The following is a 22,039-nucleotide window of genomic DNA, read 5'->3' on the forward strand; positions in this document are numbered from 1 at the left end:
TTTCTCTGGGTACTCCGGGTTCCTCCCCCAATCCAAAGACATGCATTGTAAACTGATTGGCATCTCTAAATTGTCCATAGTGTGCGAATGAGTGTGTGAGTGCGTGTGTGCGATGGGTTGGCACCGCCTTGTGCCCTGAGTCTTCCCGTGACCCAGTGAAGGATAAGTGGTACAAAGAATGGATGGATGGATTATTCGTTAGAAAGGTGTTCTTAAAGGGTTCACTCGATGTTTAACCGCTCTCTCTGTTGTAGGGTTCTACATAGAACATTTAGGGATTTGCCAGAGGAACATGCCAAAAGGTTCTAGATTTAAACCTTTTTTCTAAGATTGTTTACTCTACAAAAAGTCATCATATAGGTCCAGACAAAAACTACTTCATCTCTACTCCTTTCTTAAATTGGATTTGTGCACTGTCATGGAATAAAGCTTCAGTTCTCCCGGAGAGTTATCTCCTGCATCGACTGGTCTTGTTTTAGCTCCCTTGATCAATAAGACCTAAAAAGAAACTGTCCGTTCATGTTGCAGCAGCCAGTGCAGCTTGAGCAGCATTTATCTTTGTGCTGAATAATGCTGAGCACACTACACAGGAGAAAGGTCCCATTTAGTCTCGTTTACACCGGTCCATAAAGAACCGAGAACTCGGAGCAAATTCATTTACAGTCTGAGACTTACAGCCTTTCTCCTCGGTCTTTCTTAAAGCTGAGTCTCACTCACTCATGGACAGATTCACTTTGTCTAGTCTGCCCGTAGGACTCTTTCTGTAGTGAGACGTTTATATGTGAACACTGCGACTTAAAGAAACGTGTAAGATACGCACGCACCAGTCTTTATCATTTTCAGTAGCTATCAAAATCCCTACGCGCCCAGTGCGCCGTCCAGCATCTGTAGAAACAGATCATATCAAGACTAAAGTCTGATATAGAATTATTTAGTTGCTGAATTGGTGAAATTATTGTTTTGATGCGACGCTGTAAGTTTGGATGAGTTCCAGTTTCGAAAGGCTCTCAAAGAGGCGTGTCTAGACAGAGTGCAAGAACACACCCAATCACATAACACACACACACACCCACCCACACACACACACTGATTCTCTCTCTCTCTCTCTCTCACACACACACACACACACACAGATTCTCTCTCTCTCTCGCTCTCTCTCTCTCTCACACACACACGCGCGCGCGCGCGCGCGCGCGCAGCAGTCAGCTCAGTCAGCTCAGCACCGCAGCGCTTTGCTGCTTGACTCCGTTCCAGACTTTACGCGCCGAGTGCACGCATTTAAAGTTGTATAAATGTTTTGTAGCCTATCGTTTGGAGCATATTTGTAGAAAATGTAGCCGGAGCGAGAGTGCCTTTACTTGCCATTTTGTCCGACTTGTTTCTGGGACGCGCTGCAGAGCGCGATGGGAAAAGCTGTCCGCGGCTCGGTGTTGGCTCGCTGTACCGCCTGAGCGCGTTATGAACGGGGTGCGGGGGGAAGACGCGGATAGCGGCGGCGCGCAGGAGCGCTATGGCAGCGTGGCGTATGACACGGCGCTCAGCACGCTGCTTGCCGTGGCTGTGTACGTGGTGGTGAAGGGGAGCGTGGACGGGCTGCGGCAGTGGCGGGCGCGCATCTCGCTGCTGGTGGTGGGCTCCGGGCCGGTGGGACTAACGGCGGCGCTGGTCGCTGTCCGCAGCGGTAAGGTCCTGAAGCTCACCGTGCTGGACGAGCGCACACGCAGCGCACTGCTCTGCCGGCCGCAGCAGATTGCGCTGGACCCCCGCAGCGTGCGCTTTCTGCTCAGTCTCGGCGTGGACTTCGACAACATGGAGGGCTGCTGGCACAACGAGCACTTCTTTACGCGGATCGGCGTGTTTCAGGAGTACCTGCTCAGCGTGCTGGAGCAAAAGAAGCAGAAAGTCGACGTGAGAGTCCACTTGGGCACGAAGGTCAGTGAGGTCGTGCACTCACAAAACAGATTATTCTTTGTCACATAGGTGGCGTGGCCAGATTTGAACACGAATATACAGAGCAGGTGTGCCAAAATAGAGGGACACCAAGGGCCAGGAGATACGGGGCGCAAGAGAACCCTCCGTAACAAACATTTCCAGGAAAATCCTCGGTAATTACTACACACACTGTACATCCCAGACAGCATTCAATTTGGAGTCCCTAGAAGAGCTAAAAATGCTAAAATGTAGTATTTATTCATTAATTCGTTCATCTTCAGTATCCACTTCATCCTGGTAAGGGTCTAGGTAGATCTACCCAACATCCACACCCTCATTCACCCAATAATTTATTATAATTGTATTATAATTTAACCCTTGAAATAAGTCTTGTGACCCCAAGTATTGCCCCCAAAACCCCTCTGAGAGGTTAACTGATCATAAACCATACAGACATTTTAATCCTATCCAACCAAGGTTGAGCTAAATCAGGGGTGTCCAATCTTATCCAGAAAGGGCTGGTGTGGGTGCAGGTTTTCATTTCAACCATACAGAAGCCACACTGGGTGTATTGAAAGCCAAGATCAACTGATTAAACAGGTGCTCCTGTTTGGTTGCATTTACATTTATGGCATTTGGCAGACACTCTTATCCAGAGCAACTTACATTTATCTCCTTTATACAACTGAGCAGTTGAGGGTTAAGGCCTTGCTTAAGGGCCAAGTAGTGGCAGCTTGGTGGTGCCGGGATTTTGAACTCATGACAATCCGATCAGAAGTCCAATGTCTTAACCACTGCACCCACACCAGCCTTTTGATGATAAGATTGAACACCCTTGATCTAAATCATTGTAGCACTGTAATTAGGGTATTTTAAGCAATTGTTTGCATATTGGGAACTGTGAAGCCGATTTTAATGCAACAATACTTTTTGGTTTGCAGCTGTCATCATTAATCAATTCATGGCCACCACTTCCCACTGTTTCCTTTTCTCTTGCTTTTACTTCTTCTTTCCCTTTTTACTTCATAATAGACACAGTTCCTTTCTTTCGACATTTACATTTGACATGCACATTCATTCCACACACATTTTACATGTATAGTACTAGTGACCTAGGCCTCTTTGGGGGGTTTATTATTATTTTTTTTTACTTTTTGACATGTTATACATTGAACATCTGAGGTTTTAGGAAAGACCTAACATTCGGACATTTGACATTTTGTGGACCAGTCCTTGGCGTCCCCGTCAGTGCTCCAGGCCCTATGCAAGTCTTATCTGTCCTATAGCTACACATCTGAGTGAGATCTTGCCTCATTGTGCTGTTAGGCTCTCTACATTTTAATGTAATGCTGGAAAAAGAACTGTGGTGAAAGATGTGGTTTAACCCCCACAAAAAAAATCTAATCAACTTTGCTTCCCAAAATGCATGCAGGTCCCTGGTGCAACATACAAGATCACTGTACAATACCATACAAAAGGAAAATAAAATAAGAAGCAAAAGGCAGTTGTCAAAAGGGCATGGTTATTTAGAGTGACAGATTAAGTAAAGGGCAGAGGCCAAGGCCACTCCTTTATGTAAACACTGAGTAAACTGTCAGTAGCCATTACTCAATCAGCACAATCAGCACCGATTTCACATACATAGGTCAAGACAATGTCTTAATAAAGTATTGGTCTTTGGAATGAATTCACATGTACTGCTGCTCAAATCACATATAGTGTTGCACAGTTAATTCCAACTCAAGTGGTCCAATATAGGTTGCTCGACTGTTTTTAATTTTCCTTTTTTTGAGTGATTACCTCTATGTATCGGCATTGCAGAATTTTTTTATTATTATTATTTTACTTGGTTTAACTATGACAGCCAGCTTTGTGTCATGGCACACAACCAATTTTGGTCTGTGATAAAAGTAGTAAGTGACTTCTAATCTGTAGTCAGTTACTGCTTTTGTCAGAGGAGAAACAACAACAACATAGCTAATTTGTAAAACACCCAACTGAACACTGTACTTCCATATTTGGATAAAATCTATTCATGCATACCAACTGTACACCTGCATCAACATGATAGATCAGGCTGTTCTTCAAATCTGGCACCCTGAGGTTCACTGTTCTGCAGAGTTTACCTCTAAGATCAAACTCACCATTTTTTACAGAAGAATGCCACTATAGAGGACTCATTTCTGTGAAAATTTCAGGTCCATATCTGGTCCCCTACCAAAGATATTCAACATGAAAGTGAGGGAATGTTTTCTTTTAATTATTGTTTCTCGCCCCATAAAAAGTGAAGTCTCAAACCTGAAATTTTCTGCATGCACACTATACTTTACCTACGTACCCCCTAATAGCATTCACATACTTATGGGAAGACCCAGATTGTTTTGGGAGGGGGTGGATATAAGGCAACTATTGTTGTGCCCCAAAATGTTAATGTTCCTGCAAACTGATGAAGTGTTGACTATGAATAGTCTTTATTGTGGTCAATATGATAATACAATGATGCAGTAACGGGGCACTTGACTATTTGAATAAGAGGTCAAGAATATTTCTATCATAAATACAATGGACTATCAATCAGCAGATTATCATTTGCATATTTCTAGGGAAGAGACAAAGAAACAAACAATGCTATTTAGTGTAGAAAGCAACACTGAAAGAATTCAATTGATCACTTAGAATATATGCTTGCTTTTCAGTGTCATCAAAAAAATAGCCACAACATAATGAGTCATGAAGTTCAGGATATATATAGTATTTAGTGGGTAATTTTGAATCTGGTGCTTTCAAACGATACCGTGTGTATGTGTGTAGGCAGAAGGATTTATTAGCAGTGAGCATTTCATTTCAGGTATGTCACGTATGCACTCTCACTAAAATGGTGGATGATAGTAAAGAGGTTTCAAGTTTGCATGTTGAATGGCATTGTTCTGTAATATTACAGCTGAACATTTAGTGAAAAGTTGAACATTTATTGTTATGAATGAACAATGTTTTGCAACAATAACAATAATAAGCATGACATCAGGAAATGGTAGTCAGAAATTGTGGTGCAAACAAGTGTCAATAGTGGAAGTGAACATTAGTCCAAATAAAAATTACTGAGTAATACAGATAAATAAAATAGTATATAATATACATAGAAGGGCGCATGGTGGCTTAGTGATTAGCACGTTCCCCTCACCGTGGCCCTGTGTGTGCGGAGTTTGCATGTTGTCCCTGTGCTGCGGGGGTTTCTTCCAGGTACTCCGATTTCCTCCCCCAGTCCAAAGACATGCATGGTAGGTTGATTGGCATGTCCAAAGTGTCCATAGTGTATGAATGGGTGTGTGAATGTGTGTGTGATTGTGTGCCCTGCGATGGACTGGCACCCTGTCCAGGGTGTACCCCGCCTTGTGTCCGATGCTCCCTGGGATAGGCTACAGGTTCCCCCACGACCCTGAAAAGGATAGAGCGGTATAGAAGATGGATGGATGGATAATATACATACACACACATATATCTACTGTTGTGGCCAAGACCTAATGTTGTGGCGCTCATAGTTTGTAGGGGTCTGTGGGGTGACCTGATATGGTAGGACAAAGGCGATTGGTGAGGAAACTGGGGAAGCATCGTGCAGTAATTGTTGTATTTGGAGTTTGACCGAACACAATCTCTTTAGTGCAGGTACCAAGCCATGAACAAAAACGTAAATGTCATCTTTCTTTTGCTCTCTTTGTTGCTCTCTGCGCTCCTCTTTCTCTCTTTTCATCATTTTGCAGCTGCTTTCACTTGCATCATTTTGGTCTTCATCAGTGTCTTCATCAAATGTTGTTGTGGACACTGCAAAGATACATTCAGTATCAGAAACAATCATTCACAGTGTGGGCCATGCCACAATTCATAAACATCTTAAACTAATGCTCCTGAGGTCAATGTTTGAAAAAATAGTTTAGATTCACAGTAATTTTAATGTACAATACATCTGGAAATGCAAATTCAGCAGAGGCTACCTATCCACAGAATAGCACAAACTAATATAATGAACTATAGGCATGATCACGGTGTACAGGGAACATACTATGATATCATGTTAATCACTGTGTAATGTCAATGCAATACATATTGTATAGCTCACACTGCTATGTGTTGTAATGTTCTATTGTTAATACCTTCGAAATTCATTTGATGCTGCGAGGAACTCCATCACCTTTATATACTTCCACTGCTTCTTGTATATAGCAGCCTGTCCACTCCGGAAATCATCCTCCTGTATGTATCACGTAAACTTTTCCACTTCAGTTTAACCTCTTCCACTACACAGCACACAAACGATGAAGATGGTTAAAAGTTTTCTAAAAAAATTTACAAGCCTATGTACATGGAAAAAAAAATAAGTAAACGAAACTCACATTGAATCCTATTTGGTCGGCAATTCCTTGCCACAACAACTCCCTCTTATCAACATTCTTGTAGTCGCTGTGGCATTTACCATAAAGCTATCGACGTTCAGATACCAAAGACACCATCAGCTCAACGTTTAACTTACTACTTGCTTGCATCTTCTTCTTCGCTTTCTTTTTTGTCTTTGTTTTCGGCTTCTTCTTCTTAGTTGGCAAGCCAATTTTGTACTTGAGCACCACTACGTCATGTTTTTTATGTAACTTCAGCTGCAAGTGAACAAAAGTGCGAATCTCATTGGTTGGTCAATTTTTGATGTGCTGCGTCAGAAAAAAACCCTTGACGTTAAAAAAAATTTGACGCTTGACGCCACGTGTTTTATGCGTGGGTGTGAACACTCCCATTGACATCCATTGATTTAGACATAGTACGTTAAATGGACCTTTACAATTAGACTTAAGTTCTACGTCAAAGGAACAAGAATGTAAATGGTCTTCACTTATATAGTGCTTTACACTGGTTCTCATTCACCCATTCACACACACACACACACACACTAATGGTAGCAGAGTTGCCGTGCAAGGCGCTAACTTGCCATCAGGAGCAAATTGGAGTTCAGTGTCTTGCATAAGGACACTTCAACATGTGGAATCATGTGGGCCAGGAATCGAACCGCCAACCCTACGATTAGTGGACAACCCACTCTACCACCTGAGACACAGCCACATGATTATAAATGATCATGTACCTTGTAATGTGCTCTAGAGATTGTTCTTGTTCCAAGGAACCTATCCTGAGCTTGAACAGCTATATAAGAAAAATGTTACACCAAGTAAAAAACAAGCAAAGAAAAAAGGTGATGGTTTTGCAGTGATAATGCATAGAGGTAATCAGTCAAAAAATAAATCAATAAAAATTAAAAAAAGTCAAGTAACCAACTTTACAGTTATTGGACCACTTAGGATGGAATGACCCACAAGCTAATCATATCAGACATCTGTCATAAGTCAATCTTGTACAGGTTTTACAGCAGTTATCACATAATCACCTAATTGCACTTATTTGATCTGATCAGCATTAACTATTAGCTTCCACAATCCTGGTTCTATAGAAATATTACATGTAATCGGTAAACATAGCATTTCTCCTCACTTAGTTTCTCAATAAAATGAAATTACTTCACCACCATATTTTAATCATTCTCAAAGGCTATGGTCTATGAATTAGAATACATGTTGACAAATGACAAGATTTAATACGTCAGCACAGAATACTGCTTTCTTTGTAACAGTTTTTGCTGCAATATGTTATTTATTGTCTTTAATTGCTTTTATGTATTTAAGTTTTTATTTGTCTTCACTTTTAATTAGCTTACATGTTCATTACTGATAAATTTGGTGGTGTTGTTTGTATTATTACACTACTCTTCTCTAGGGCCGGACTGGGACGTAATTTCAGGCCGGGAGTCTCACACTCATCCCATACACACCCCATACACCCACAACAAATTTTGAAACCACTGACAACCCTATTTTTGCTTTCCTAAATTCAATTTATTAAACACAGTATGGCCATCCCATAAAAACATAAACAAGAAACCTAGAGGTAGTGAAGCAGTCCTAATTTATACCAGCTTACATGGGTATGCCAAGCATTTATCAAACACCAGAAGTGCAAAGCTGCCAGTAACTCTCTAGTTTTCACTCAAAAAAGTACATTCAATGCAGAATAGAGGTAAACAAAAGACACTTTTTTTTGTTTTTGTTTTTTTGCCATTTTTCATGTATGCTATGAACAGAACTGTCTCCACATTGTTGGAAAATGAAAAGTGTTTAACCTCACTGTAATTTGTAAGCGCAGAATCTATATTTCTTTTAGTTAAAAGTAATGTATCACATTAGGGCAGTGTTTTTTTTTTTAGACTTAAAAATGCTTAAAATACCTAAGGTTTAACCATACTATATTTCATACACATAGATGAAAGTATATTTAATTTCTCTTAATTTACCGCTACCTACCTGTCATCTCAGCTTGATCCTGAAGTGTGACCACTGCACATGGCTAGTGCCAGGTTGACTCTCTCCACCTTATTGTCAAAAATAGGAGAATTTTTTTTTTTCAACCTCACATATAGGCAGACATAAATTTCTAAATTACCAAAATATCTGTTAGCGCAATACTAACTACATCATGACAATATCTATTTAGAAAAATCCTAATATTGAACATGATAGTACCTTTTATGACTCATTGCTTGGAAAAGTGTTTGTTGTTGTTGTTGTTGTTGCTTGCCTTAGCTGTATGTGTAATTTCAACATTTAAAATAATTCATTTGGATATTTGTCTGCTAACTTACGTAGTATTATAAGTATACGAAAGGTAATGCTGTCCTTTAGCATATTCTGAGGGATGATAGTAATAGTGCTAACGTTTGCTAGTAGTGAAACTCTGGTTAATACTTCTTTAGCTTAGTTAGCGAACACAAAGCTACAGTATTTACAGATGAGACTGATCTGCACTTGAAGCCATGAACTGATCTGTAATTTTGTTACATTTTTGCTGCCTCTTTTTAGAGGAAGGCTTTCTTTTTGCATGCCCTTTCCCTTTCTGTTCCACCTGGCCATTTCCTCTCCATCCTCACTCTGTGTGATGACCGTTCACCGAAGCTGAGGAGAATGGTAGCGTTGCAAGTCAAAACTAACAGGTTCATGATTTATTATTCATTTATTATCAAACGTCGAAGTCGGAAAGGATCACTTGAGTACATAGGACACGCAATCATTAATATAAAATAATACATTTATTATTAATTATTCAATATGAAAGAAAAAAACACAGCAGGGCAGCGGGCCAAATCAGTTGTCATGCCACCGGGAATTCTCCAGGTGCTCCTGATGGCCAGTCTGGGCCTGCTCTTATCCTTTTTAGAGATTTGTTATACAAGATGTTATGTAATGTGAGCCTACCTTTCATCACCCGACAGGAATTTGAACAAAGTCCCGATCCTGACCTGTAATTATATTTTACTGCGGCACACGGCTGTAGCATGTTATTATAATCTATTCTGAGTGTGTTGACGGAATGATCGTGGAATAAAACAATCAAGGAGCAGAAAACAGTGGAATTAAGTTTTGATATTTGTGTTCACTTTGTTTCAGAATGTGATACTTTCAACAACTTCATTCATTTTGTTATAAAAATATTGAAAATTGCTATAGTAGTTATTTTGCTAGATTAATGCAAAAATAACTTTAGCTTAATTACTGTTCTATTTCACTTTTCCTTACTGTCTGGGATGGTGAGAATCACCTGGATACCATCTTATGCGTGTGCACATGTATGCTGAAACCTTCAGGAAAATCTCAAAGTGACATATGATGCAGAATTAGTAATAAATACCACTGTCACATAGCCATCTTTCTCTTTCTTCTTCGTGCCTTGTACACATGTAAGACCACATGCACACCATATGGAGCTATCCTGCCCATTTTAACGTGATTAAATAATTTTAAAAAATAACCGTAGGCTAGAACAAAAACAAGCTAATTAACAAGCAATAAGTGAACTCAGAATCCAGGTGGCTATAGGCTTGCCATCCTTGCAGTGCATGCTATTTATTAGCCTACATTTTAACACGATACCTCTAATATGCCTAGACATTGCAGCTCCTGTATGACATGATAATAAACTGATAGTTGTTCTGTTTTATTATCACCTGTTTGTTAGTATGTATATTTTCTTTTGCCATTTAATCCATGTCTAGAGGAGACATGTATGCAGCAGTAGTGAAATTTAAACAGAGTAACCTGTTGATCCACTGATTAGAGGAGGAATTTTCATTTATTTATTTGAACTATTTGAACAAATAAAATCCTGTAAACCTGGAGAGAGTGTGGAATGCAATTTGGAGACATGGAGACAGATATTAAGTAGGAGATGAAACAATGTTCTGCAAGCTAATATTTGACCAGATGGTCAAAAATGACAAACAGGCGAGTAAATACTGGTTAAGCAGTGTCTGATAGTGTTACTCATTTCTGAAGAAGGGAACATAAATAGGCATTCTAACTATCTACATTTCATTAGCTAACATTAGAGTCAACTAACCCACAGGTGATATAAAGTGCGGAAGGCAGGTAGTAAAGTAGACAGGGGCCCAAGCTTGGCCTGGGGGAACAAACACTGTCCAGGTCAGGGGGCCAAAAAGTCCTACTGTCCCCCTAAGCTAATGCAAATTAAGAATTGACCTTGACCTTTTTATGAAAACAGTGTTATTCCTAACAATGACCTGCTGAAAAAATAATGGCATAGATAGAAAAACAAGCATAGGTATGAAGTGAATGATTAGGTCATCGTTATGTCACACTCAACAGGATACATAGAACACAAGCTAATGAATGCAAAGTCACAGAATCTAAAATAAATATGGAAATGTTATTGGTGTGTGGGTCTGAATTTGTAACCAATGATCGGTCAGTTAGGTCCTAACTGGAGCAAGATAAACAAATGCATAAAAAAAGATAACCATTAAGCACAGATAACCACATTCTGTGATTTCTCTTTCTTTTTTTAGTTTTCTTTTTTAAATCAATGAACTGAAAGTAGAGGTTCATTGGTTCAAAAAAAGAAAACTTAAAAGAAAGAGAAACCACAGAATGTTAAATTTCCCAATAGCTCAGATTAAAAGCTAAAATGGACCAAAGAAGCCTCAACATGTGGCCACTGCTGGTCATTGATTTGAATCTTGTTAAAGAGCTGGACGCGTTTGCAAGGTATAATGCGTGTGTAATGTGTGTAGTATGGATAAAGTGGGTGTGTAATGTGTGTAGTATGTATTAAATGGGTGTGTAATGTGTGCTCTTTATTTTGCATGCGTTGGGTTGTGGGGTGGGGAGGTCATGGCTCCTTGCATTGGTTCATACATGTCGGGTTGGGCAGGTGGGTCCTGATTAAGTTCCTGCCTAGTGGATTTATTAACCCATCCCTGGTTCTAGCTATGCCCCGTCCCCTGAGTGACCATATTCTGCTCATCCCCATAAGGCCCCTAATTCAGCTGGGGAAAACGTATCGCATGGTGTCTGACAAATTAGATCCAACTTAGATCCACAAGAGATGAAAGATTAAAATGGCTTTGATGCTTCTTGGCATATTTCTTTAAAGAAGTAATAATCACATCAGCATGACTCTCAGAGCATTTCATGGGATCAGGATAAGTTCAGATGAAATAGTGCTTTGTGCTGTTTTTGTATTTCTGGATACTTGCCCACCTTCAAGGTGATAATTGGCTTTCCCGCTGTGATGAATAAGAACAAGTAATAAAGCTGGATGACTGAGAGAGGAGATAAATGAGGTTAGAAGAGAGAAAGTGAAAGGATTTTTTTTCAATGCGGATTTGGCAATCGGGACAGAGTGATTGGCAAATTCCTGGCAGAATAGTCAGCTTGTCAAGTTGAGTTTTCCAAAATTACCAAAGGAGATGATTGCAAAACTGGATTACAATGCTTCAGTAAACAAGTTTAGGTTGCGTTGCATCTTAGAGCACGGATAGGACTAAAGTTAGGATCAGACTATACACTATGCAGTAACACTTCAGTGACATTTTGTTTTGTAATATTTTCAGCATTCACAATATTGGATGTTCTGTATGTTGTCTTATAACTATTCAATTCTTAAAACGCAGAGCTGTTAATATACTTATACATTGCTTTTGGATATTCTGTGCTATTTTGGGGACGTACTTCAGAGCTATCAATTGAAAACAGTGTTGTGCCAGGAACAAAATTACACAAGATCAATGAAGACTTGAGCCTTGAGCATCACATATGTTTGAGATGCAGAGAAATAACATGCTTTAAGATAAATTTTGCAGATATAAAACACAGGAGTAGTGAATGCTTAAAGCATTCCACAGTGTGCTCTGGAAATTGCTCCTTGCTTGCTCTTGCAAGAGGAACACCTGATGAATACTAGAGGCCGGCTGTATTACTGGTTTCATGTATGCGGTTATATAGAGAATTTGTTCATAGCATACATGGCTATTGAGTCAACTGTAATGTCTTATTCACTTTAAAATAACAGAATAAAAACATTAGCAGCACACTAAGCAGCAGCTAGCATGTAGCTGGTTGGGATGGCCGCTATGTACAGGTCATACAGGTGACTGTATTTAGTAAAGGCTGGGTAACAACTCTGACGCAGGAACAAGGCAAGCAAGAGCAATAAAGCCTTTTAATAGATTCACTGTTCCCCTTTGGTCTTTATACCAGTTTTTTTCTCTCTCCTAATCTCTCTCTCTCTATCTCACTCTCTGTGTGATTGTGTTGGTTTCAGATCAGAGCTGTGATTCAGAGATAACCTGCTGCTTTCCTCTCCTCCATCTTGTTCTTTTGTAAGGGCCAGTTGCTTTCACTGCCTGCTGTAGGAGTGCTTGTTTCTGTCTGGAAATGAAAAAGCTTTTATTTTTAGTCGTGACAGACTTTTGTTTGGGTTTCCTTGGCCTCTTTTTCCTTTTTCATGCAAACATCTCTTAATGCCAAGGTCACAGTTTATTAAACATAAAGCTGTTGGTTTATTGATAAGCAGCTGAAGTGTTTGCATTTTGTCTGTCTGCTTTGTATATTCAGCCTTATCTGGGGTTTTATCTGGCCCCCACTGATGTGCTGAGGATCTCACATCCAATAAAACAAATTAGAGTTCAGTCTGATTCAATTTTATGGCATTTGGGGTGACAGGATGTCAATCTGGTTCAGTGAGTGAGATGTTCTACAGTGCAGAGAAAAGATCAGCTGCAAAATCGTACTCAATTAACAGTGGAGTTAGCTCTTCAGAATGCATAAGTGAAGGTTAAAAAATGTCCACACCCTTTTGTAGTCAAGTAATTAAAAGTAAATCAATGATTTTAACTACTTTGTTAATTTGCAACTATTCATGTGAGTCAGTTTGAAAAAACAAAAACAAAGTTTGAGGTTTAGGGATGGGATTAGCATTTGTACTTTTTCTTACAATGTCATTTGTATGAAGTGAACAAGGTTTAACCATGTCGTCTGTGTTCGTACAAATTCAAACATATTTTCAAAGCAACAAAGTAACATAAACAGCAAGCCAGACTATTAGGCATTCTTTGTGCAATGGTTGGTTTGGTTGCGGCATCTGTACAAATTTGATATGTATTTGTTTGTATGGTTTTAACTTAATATTGTTCATAACAAAGTTCAAATGCACAGAAATCTGATGGACTTAATTGGCAACTTAGCAAAAGAAAAATATTTGAGCCTGATCTATGAGATATGTAATGGGTACTTGTTACAGTGTTAATGAAATTAGGGGGAGTACAAAAGTACAATTATTAATTATACTAAGTAAGTTACAACAAAGTAGACATGCTTATGCAATTTCCTTCACTGAATAGAATTATTTGCATAGGATTATCATTCAGGCCAATTTACATCTGTTGTACACAAACTTCCCATGAACTACTTGGTTATTATTTATTTATTTACTTATTTATTCAATCAAATTAGGGGCATCGCTTAGTGGTTATCACATTCGCCTTGCACCTCCAGGGTTGGGGATTTGATTCCTGTCTCTGTGTGTGGAGTTTGCATGTTTTCCTCGTGGTTTCCTCCCGTGGTTGTAGGCTGATTGGCATTTCCAAATTGTCCATGTGTGAGTGTTTGTGAGATTGTGCCCTGCGATGGGTTGGCACCTTGTCCAGGGTGTCCCCTGCCTTGTGCCGTCAGCCCCCTGGTATAGGCTCCAGGCTCCCTGTGACCCTGTGTAGGATAAGTGTACATGCATGGATTTCATCAAACTCAGAAATTCTTACTTACAGTATTGATATGATAGGTGGAGAGGAGTAGCTCAGCCATATAACCTGTTGAAACACTAAATGCTTCATTGTTCTGAAATGCTTATAAAGCACTTAAAAAGGCTTCTTATACAGCAGCTTGAGCACTAACAATCCCTCAGCAGGTGCACACACATCAAACCCCACTAAAACACTAAAATGAGCACATCATTTCAGGGTATTTAAATTCTCTCTCTCTCTCTCTCTCTCTCTCTCTCTCTAGTTCACAGATGAATATCTGAGGAAGATCCCCAGTGGTGAATGGCCCCGGGTTATAGTAGTGGCTGACGGCTCTTGCGGTGACTCCTGCTCCGTATTGTGAATCAGTTCGGAGTACATCGTAGAGTCCTGTCATGCCTACGGAGCTAATGCCACGATAGAGAGACTGGACCAGAGACAGGTCAGTTTTAAAGATGCTTAAGTCATTAATGACGTCGGATGCAGGGAAAAGATACACTGGTATAGGAAATATAAATGTGACCGATAGAGCCTGGCTTTTCAACAGAGACCACAGTGCTTTTTTTATTTGATTTATTTATTTATTTATTTATTTATTTATTCCATTTCATTTCATTTTTCATTATATATCTTTTATTTTTTATTGCCAATTTTACTAACAAAAACAATAATAATTTAGACAAAGTATTTTCATGTAGCCTATAATAATAACTGATTAGTTGTTTGTTTCAAGCTAATGTTTTTTTCACAAAGCTCCTTCTCTTATATCAGTTTAACATTAGTGCATTATTATCATTGGTTTAGCTTTGCAGCTGTTCTCTGGCTCTGCTGGTTCATTTGTTTAAATATGGATACTGTGCCGGAGCTTGTGCTTATCTCGCCATGTATCTGCATTCTACTAGGATTGTAACAAATGTGCCTTTTTAAAAAAAAAAAAAAAAATTATATTACCAATGAAATTTCCAGATCAAAGCTTTTACTGAGACATTATTATACATAATGAATAACAATGGTCCAGCAAAGGGAACAAGCTGATATGAGGTGAATGAACATAAGATATACAATATTGTAGATGCCATTTCCTGTAGTTTGTTTATTAATTCCTGAAATCTTAGCAATCGCTCTGCATTTCCAGCAGAGCCACAGAGACAACAGACCAACAACACATTTGATATCCTGCTATTTATAACATCAAATCAGTCTGGTATTACTGGTGGCACTGGATCATCGTGCTCTTTGGGTCTTGAATATTAGATGCCCAAATGCTTTTAGCCAGAAAAAAATAGCACAGTCTCCAGCTGCTCCAGTGACAAATAGGAAGAAGACAAGTTCAAGGAAAGGTCTGCACTGGCCTTCCCACACAACTATACACACTGAATCTCTGGGAATTGGCTGGAGCATGTCTTTTCAGGCTATTGAAGGTCACAGTCTCCATATTATATGTTTGAACAGTGAGCAACACTGCATTTGATTTGACAAGAGATTGATTTGTGTGTGTGTGTGTGTGTGTGTGTGTGTGTGTGTGTGTGTGTGTGTGTGTGCACGCACATGAAGGGAGATCAGAGTTATCTGAGGCCAGAGACTCATAAAATCTCTCATTTCCTATTCTTCATTCCAGCTGAAATCAAGATCATTTCCTTATGTGACCTCACTGGGTCATACTGTGTTGTGATTCTGGAATTAGTAATTGCTCAAGTGGATTCTGCCTTAAATAGAAAATGTGATCCAGCAATCAAATTTCCACGCCTTATTGCATCAGTGTAAACCAAGACCAATTAAGGTGTGATTAAGTTAGGAAAGAGCATCGGTCCCTTGTTTAGACTACCCACAGCCTCTGCTAGAAATAGAACAGACAAAACCTGACCTTTCATTCATAATAAAAAAAAACATTCTGTGCTATTTCCCTTTCCAGATGAATGAATTCTGGTGAATAAATATATTAAGCCATTTGTGATTTGATTTGAATTGGACTTATGGTACACTGGAATGAACTGTGTGGAGAACCAAGTACAACGGAAAATGACTGACCATCTCTGTTGTTCTGAATTCACAAAATGCATGTCAAGGAAGGACAAGACATTTTTAATAATTTATTAATAGTTGTATTAGTTCTGCTGGTAGGTAAGTTGTACATTTTTATGTGCTGTAATCATAAATAGTACTGTATACTTTGTCTCTTCTCTATAGGTCCCCACACCAGAGATCAGGGCTCACAGCCTGTACTTTGACCTGTCAGCATACGGCATTGATGCTGTTAAAGAACCTCGCAACTCCTCGCAAACCTCAGCCAAGCCTGGTTTTCACCTGAAGATCTACGGAACATTTCGAAACCGATACATGGCCCTCGCCTGCACGTCTACAGACTCGAAAATGCTGCGTTTCCTGCGTCACACGGCAAACTCCTCAGTAATAAGCCTATGAATAACACCATGCATCAGTTTCACAGTCTTTTAAATCATCTTTTACATGCTACAGGGGTTCATTTCTGTTTTTCCAATGGTTCATTATCATGATAACAAAATCACAACTTCAGCTGGAAAAATCCATACTGAAACTAAGGAGCGCTATATCAGCTGGGGGTGGTGTACATTTCCAGACTAGAAATATGCTAACAGCAACTAGTGAGAAACTAGTGAGATCCATTACACATGAATATTATAATCACACTTATTCTAGCTCTAATATTTAGCTCTTTAGCTACTGTATATTTGGATGGTATTAGTGTTACATGGTGACCAGGAGAATTCATACAGGGGGCTACTCTATTTCTGTCTTGATGGATTGGCAGTGCAAAGAACTCAACAGTCTGATCATTCTGGTCCGATCTCCATGCATCCAGAGTAAATACTGCTGGCAGTCCTAAAAAGATGGAATTGGAAAAATTATCATATATCATGGGGGGCATGGTGGCTTAGTGGTTAGCACATTTGCCTTGCACCTCCAGGGTTGGGGGTTTGATTCCTACCTCCACCCTGCAGTTCTCTCCATGCTTTGGGGGTTCCTACAGGCACTCCTTTTTCCACCCCCAGGCTGTAGGCTGTAGGCTAATTGGCATATCCAAATTGTCTGTAGTGGGTGTGTGTGTGGGTGTGTTTGATTGTGCCCTTCGATGGGTTGAAACCCCATCTAAATTGTCTGTAGTGTGTGAGTGGGTGTGTGGGTGTGTTTGATTGTGCTCTGCGATGGGTTAGAACCCCATCTAGGGTGTCCACCACCCTGTGCCCTGAGTCCCGAGTCCAGGCTCCCCACAACCGTGTGTATGATAAGTGGTAAAGAAAAATTGATGGATCATATAATTTTGTCTCCATACAGCCTATGTAGAAGCAGCTAAAAGAAAAAAAAAAGAAAGTGAATACAAATAAAGAGTGATTTTGCAGGCTGATTGGTCATTATAATTACAAGTCTTATTTTATATTTTTATATGTAGTAGTCTTGTGTTAATAAATTCCTGATCTAATACTGTAATGTAATTAAACCATGTCAGACACAAAATCTTAGGTTTAGAGGAACAGAAGGCTGCTAGAAAAAGATAATGGATAATATTCCATCCATCCATCCATTTTCTATACCGCTTATCCTACTGGGTCACGGGGAACCTGGAGCCCATCCCAGGGCCTATAACCAGTGCCATCAGGCACAAGGCGGGGTACATTTACAATGTAAATGTACCAAAATGACTTACAAGTGAGGAAATATAAGCAAAGCGATATATCAAGCGGAGAACAATACAAGTAGTGCTACAATGCAAGATTTATAATAGAGTTCTAGAAAAGCAAAGTGCACAGAGTAGAGGTGTAAGAGCCAGAGTAAGTTTTTTTGTTTTGTTTTTTTAATCCAGGAGTATACCGATCTATGGTGTCAATCCACTGCAGGGCACAATCACATACACATTTACACACCCATTCATACACTACGGACACTTTGGACATGCCAATTAGCATACCATTCATGTCTTGGGACTGGAGGAGGAAACCGGAGTACCCTGCAGTACTCTGCACACACAGGGCAGAGGCAGGAATCGAACCCCCAATCCTAGAGGTGTGAGGTGAATGTGCTAAGCCACCATGCGCCCAGATAATATGCCAATATTCCTGAATATAACCCTGAGAAACTGTTACAGTCTGAGTGGGTCTTTATAAATTATATTATTATTGGCCTCATTTGCCAAATGTCAAATTTCCCTGTGCTCTCTAATGTACAGTAGGGATTTCCTTGTATTCAATAAACAAATCTCTGCTGTTCTCTCACACATGTTCACCTGATCCCTCAAAAAAAAGCACTGAAAAAAAAATAACCACACCAAAGTAGATAGAAGTGCAATGACTCCAGTTGTGCAACTCTTTGGTTGCAGTTATTTTGATATTAACCTGCTACTTCTCTGTCTACTTGAAATGTAGGTTGCAAACTGCACAAGTTAGTATCTCTACAAGTACTCTACAGAAATGTGAATTTAAAGTGCAGCTCAGTTACTTTCTTTGGGGGTGAGTCAGTGGATGACAAGATGCAAGAACATTCCATCCTGCTGAGACTACTCTCAGGTCCATAGGATATGGTAAATGGATGGAGTGTGTGTGGCTACAGAAAGAAGAAGAAGAGAAGGGTACAAAAGAAAGCAAGGTCAGGGCTGTTTCACTCTAAAGAGCTTAAGATAAAATGGTGAAAGTGCGGCACAAACTGAGGAGGAAAGAGAGAGTGAGACAGTGTGAGGAGGTTTATTAAGACAGTGGCGTCACAGTGCGCACCAACAGTGTGACAGAGCACGTCATTGACAGAAACACATGCTGTTACCTGGTTACAGCAAGGGAGAATTAGTGCGTGTATGTGTGTGTGTGTGAGATGGGTGCAGAGGATAGGAGAGACGTTACCAAGACACCACAGAAGGATGACGGGGGCAATGATGTGAGGCAGTGTCATTAACTCATATCTTTATGTTGGCTCATTTGAACATGTAGGATTTATTTTGTTTTATATCTCAATAAACACAATCTAAGTTTTATTTTTTTTTCTCTAAATCTCCATATTTTACATGTGTATGCTTTCTACTGAACATTGGTGTCATTAGATTCCCTGAAGCCTGGAGGTTTTTGTTTGCAAGACATACATTCACACACCTCTTAAATGATTTTTCTCTCCAACCCTTTCATCTCAGATAATGAAGAACATCTTTCACCAATCCTTTAACGCATATAAGACAGATATTGAGCCACGGGTGAGTGAGCTGACTCTGCACCGCATGCAGTGCAGCCGCAGGCTTTTCGAGATCATGCTGTCTCACCGGCGCATCAGTGCAGCCTACATTGAGGGCGACAATGTGGCCGTCACTGTGGAGGGGGAGGCAGCCCGCATGCTAAACTTTGATACTGGTAAGTTTGTTTTCATCTGTCCACTGTTTGACTGTGACTCAGGTAAACTTCTAACTGTAAGATATACTTCTAACTGCCAGATACACTTGTACTGTCAAGAGTACTGCTAACTTTCAGATGTGTTAACTGGCAGATTTACTTCTACCTGTCAGATATACGTATACAATATGGCCAAAAGTTTGTGGACACACACCCTAATACAGAATGGTGTGAATAATAAAAACCATCGAGTGAGCGACAGTTCTGTGGGTTGAAAAGCCTTGTTGATAAGAAAGATCAGAGGAAAAGGGCCGTATTGTTTCAAGCTGCCAGGAAGGATATAGTAACTCATATAATCACTTTTTACAACCGCGGTGAGCAGAAAAACATTTCAGCATGCACAAAACACCAAACCTTGAAGTGGCTGGGTTACAACAGCAATCTTCAACTGTCTAGCTTGGCTGACTGCCAGATATACTTTCAGATGTAGTACTAAATGTCAAATACACTGTCAGATGTACTACTGTCAGATATGAATACTGTCACATATACTACTAACTTTGAGATATAGAGTAATACTGTCAGTTATACTATTAACTGTCAGATATACTGCCACATACATACAGTATAGAAGAATATCAAAAATATATATAATGCTAGCACTTTGCCTTATAGGGTTTATTTTAGTTAAAGAAAGCAGTTAGGATTTAAGTTGCTAGATGTGTTCAGTATCATGTCCAGTGCAGTGGATGATCCCAAGTGAGAAAGCTGTGTAATACTGATAATCATTTTAGAATCAAATGAATATCCAGCCTGTTATCTGGAAAGCTCTGGTGAAATCTTGATGTAGATACTTTGAGGAGCAATGACCTTGCGTACATAATTACATCATTTAGCATTTAGCAGTCATCTTCTTCATCTTCATTTATTAACTAGTCCCCCCCCCCCAAAAAAAAAAATATTATTATATTATTTAAATTTAGAGCATACAAGTGTATTGTTAATGAAATAATGAATAAATTAATAAAATGTGACGATTTTCAACTTATGGACAGCACTGTGAGTATTTTTTTATGCTTTGAATTGTCTTATGTGAGGACAGTTCCTATAACTGATGTTATTTTCTGAAAGGTTGCGGTGTGAACCTTGGCATGAGGGGCTTGGAGTCTTTGGGACTGTTTATCTACAGAACTGCCACTGCTCAGGATCAGAATGATGTGTTCGAAGCCCTTTCAGCCAAAATCCAGCACTCCAAACACGTGGCTGAGACCTTCAGACAAACTGGTTTATCTGTAGCCATGTTTGAATGAACGGATGTGCGAGAGTTAGATGACGGGGAAACGCTGTTGTCTCTAAAGTATAATAAATGTCATGGTTAAAGTGAAGTGTATTGTCATGCTTTCATCATATTAAGAATGTCAATTGATGTAAGTGGTCAGAGGAACCAGGGTTTGTGGATAAGCTTTAGCTCTGTGAAGCGTGAAAAGAAATTTCCTTGCAGTCAATGACGTGTGTTGTATGGAACAGAAAAACATCTGTAGTGTTAAAGTGGAGGATAATGTGATCTAAAACTTACATTTAAACTTACGATTACGTTCACACACAGTACCGTACTTTGTACCACTTTTTCTCAAATTGACCATATGAACGTGGTTATTCTTTTTTTTTTTTTTTTTTTTTTAAATCAACATGCTGTTGATTGCACTAATGCTTGCAATTTCATAGTTTGAGATTTTACATTTTATCAGCTGCAGCTGGCAGGATGTTTTCAGATCTACACTATTTCAGCACTGCTTTATGCTTTCTTACATGACTGAGCATTCACATGAATTAGATCATTAATCAAATTTAGTAATGTAAATTTTGTTGGCTTGATACTGTACAGAAGTGCCTGGCGGATAGTCAATAAACCACAAATGCATACATTTCCATTCCCTGGGATATTATGTATGTATAAATGGGGTTGTCCTCAGTTTTGTAATGTTTGTTAATAAAATGAAACGTGCATCTTTTTCCATGGGTACAGTGTTATTGGTTGGAGATGGAGATTGGAGAAAATTGGAGATTAAAATTATGTTAGCAGTAAGCAGTAACATTTAAAGAGATGTGATTATTTGAAAACACTTAAAAGGTGCATTAGCTCAAATTTGTGAAAAAAAAAAAAAAGATCTTTAATGGTTAAATAGGTGGTGTTGAACAACATTTGAATGACCCCCCATTAAACCCACCACCATGCCCATTCACTTTCAAATGCACTGACTTTCAATTGTATGAAGGTCAGATTACAACTTTATAAGCATATAAATTCTCCCAACAAATTATTAGGACATAAAAATGGACACCTCTATAAAATGTCTGACAAAAGGCCAACCCAAACAAACTTTCCAGACCAGAAGGCAGATTTTCTATTTTTTTTTAAGCCTACAGAATACAGTTGCTCTAAGACAATGGCTTAAGCCATTTTTTTTATTCCTACATAAATTTTCCATATTATTTGTACAAGAAATGAAAAATACTGAAAACGGCACCTTTAACAAAAAGTGACCAGTAAGGGTTTAAGCAATACCATTGATTATACTGCCAC

The 22,039-nt window shown here is 39.3% G+C and overlaps 1 protein-coding gene across 1 annotated transcript; it reads left to right on the plus strand.

The window, feature by feature from the left end:
- The first annotated feature begins 952 nt into the window (after nucleotides 1-952).
- Nucleotides 953-21,130, plus strand: si:dkey-234i14.6 (uncharacterized). Its single transcript, XM_053631109.1, has 5 exons — nucleotides 953-1,932; nucleotides 14,379-14,555; nucleotides 16,301-16,519; nucleotides 19,263-19,476; nucleotides 20,587-21,130. The coding sequence occupies exons 1-2, from the start codon at nucleotides 1,459-1,461 to the stop codon at nucleotides 14,475-14,477; spliced, it is 573 nt and encodes a 190-aa protein (XP_053487084.1). The 5' UTR covers nucleotides 953-1,458; the 3' UTR covers nucleotides 14,478-14,555; nucleotides 16,301-16,519; nucleotides 19,263-19,476; nucleotides 20,587-21,130.
- Nucleotides 21,131-22,039: the final 909 nt, after the last annotated feature.

This window comes from Ictalurus furcatus, chromosome 8 (assembly GCF_023375685.1).
Source record: "Ictalurus furcatus strain D&B chromosome 8, Billie_1.0, whole genome shotgun sequence".
NCBI lineage: Eukaryota > Metazoa > Chordata > Actinopteri > Siluriformes > Ictaluridae > Ictalurus > Ictalurus furcatus.

What these genes read in the sequence shown, in the direction of transcription:
- si:dkey-234i14.6 (XM_053631109.1), top strand. Translation starts at nt 1,459, where the DNA reads ATGAACGGGGTGCGGGGGGAAGACGCGGATAGCGGCGGCGCGCAGGAG. An exon ending in GAGTCCACTTGGGCACGAAG is followed by an intron (nt 1,933 to 14,378) that starts GTCAGTGAGGTC and finishes CTCTCTCTCTAG; the next exon opens with TTCACAGATGAATATCTGAG.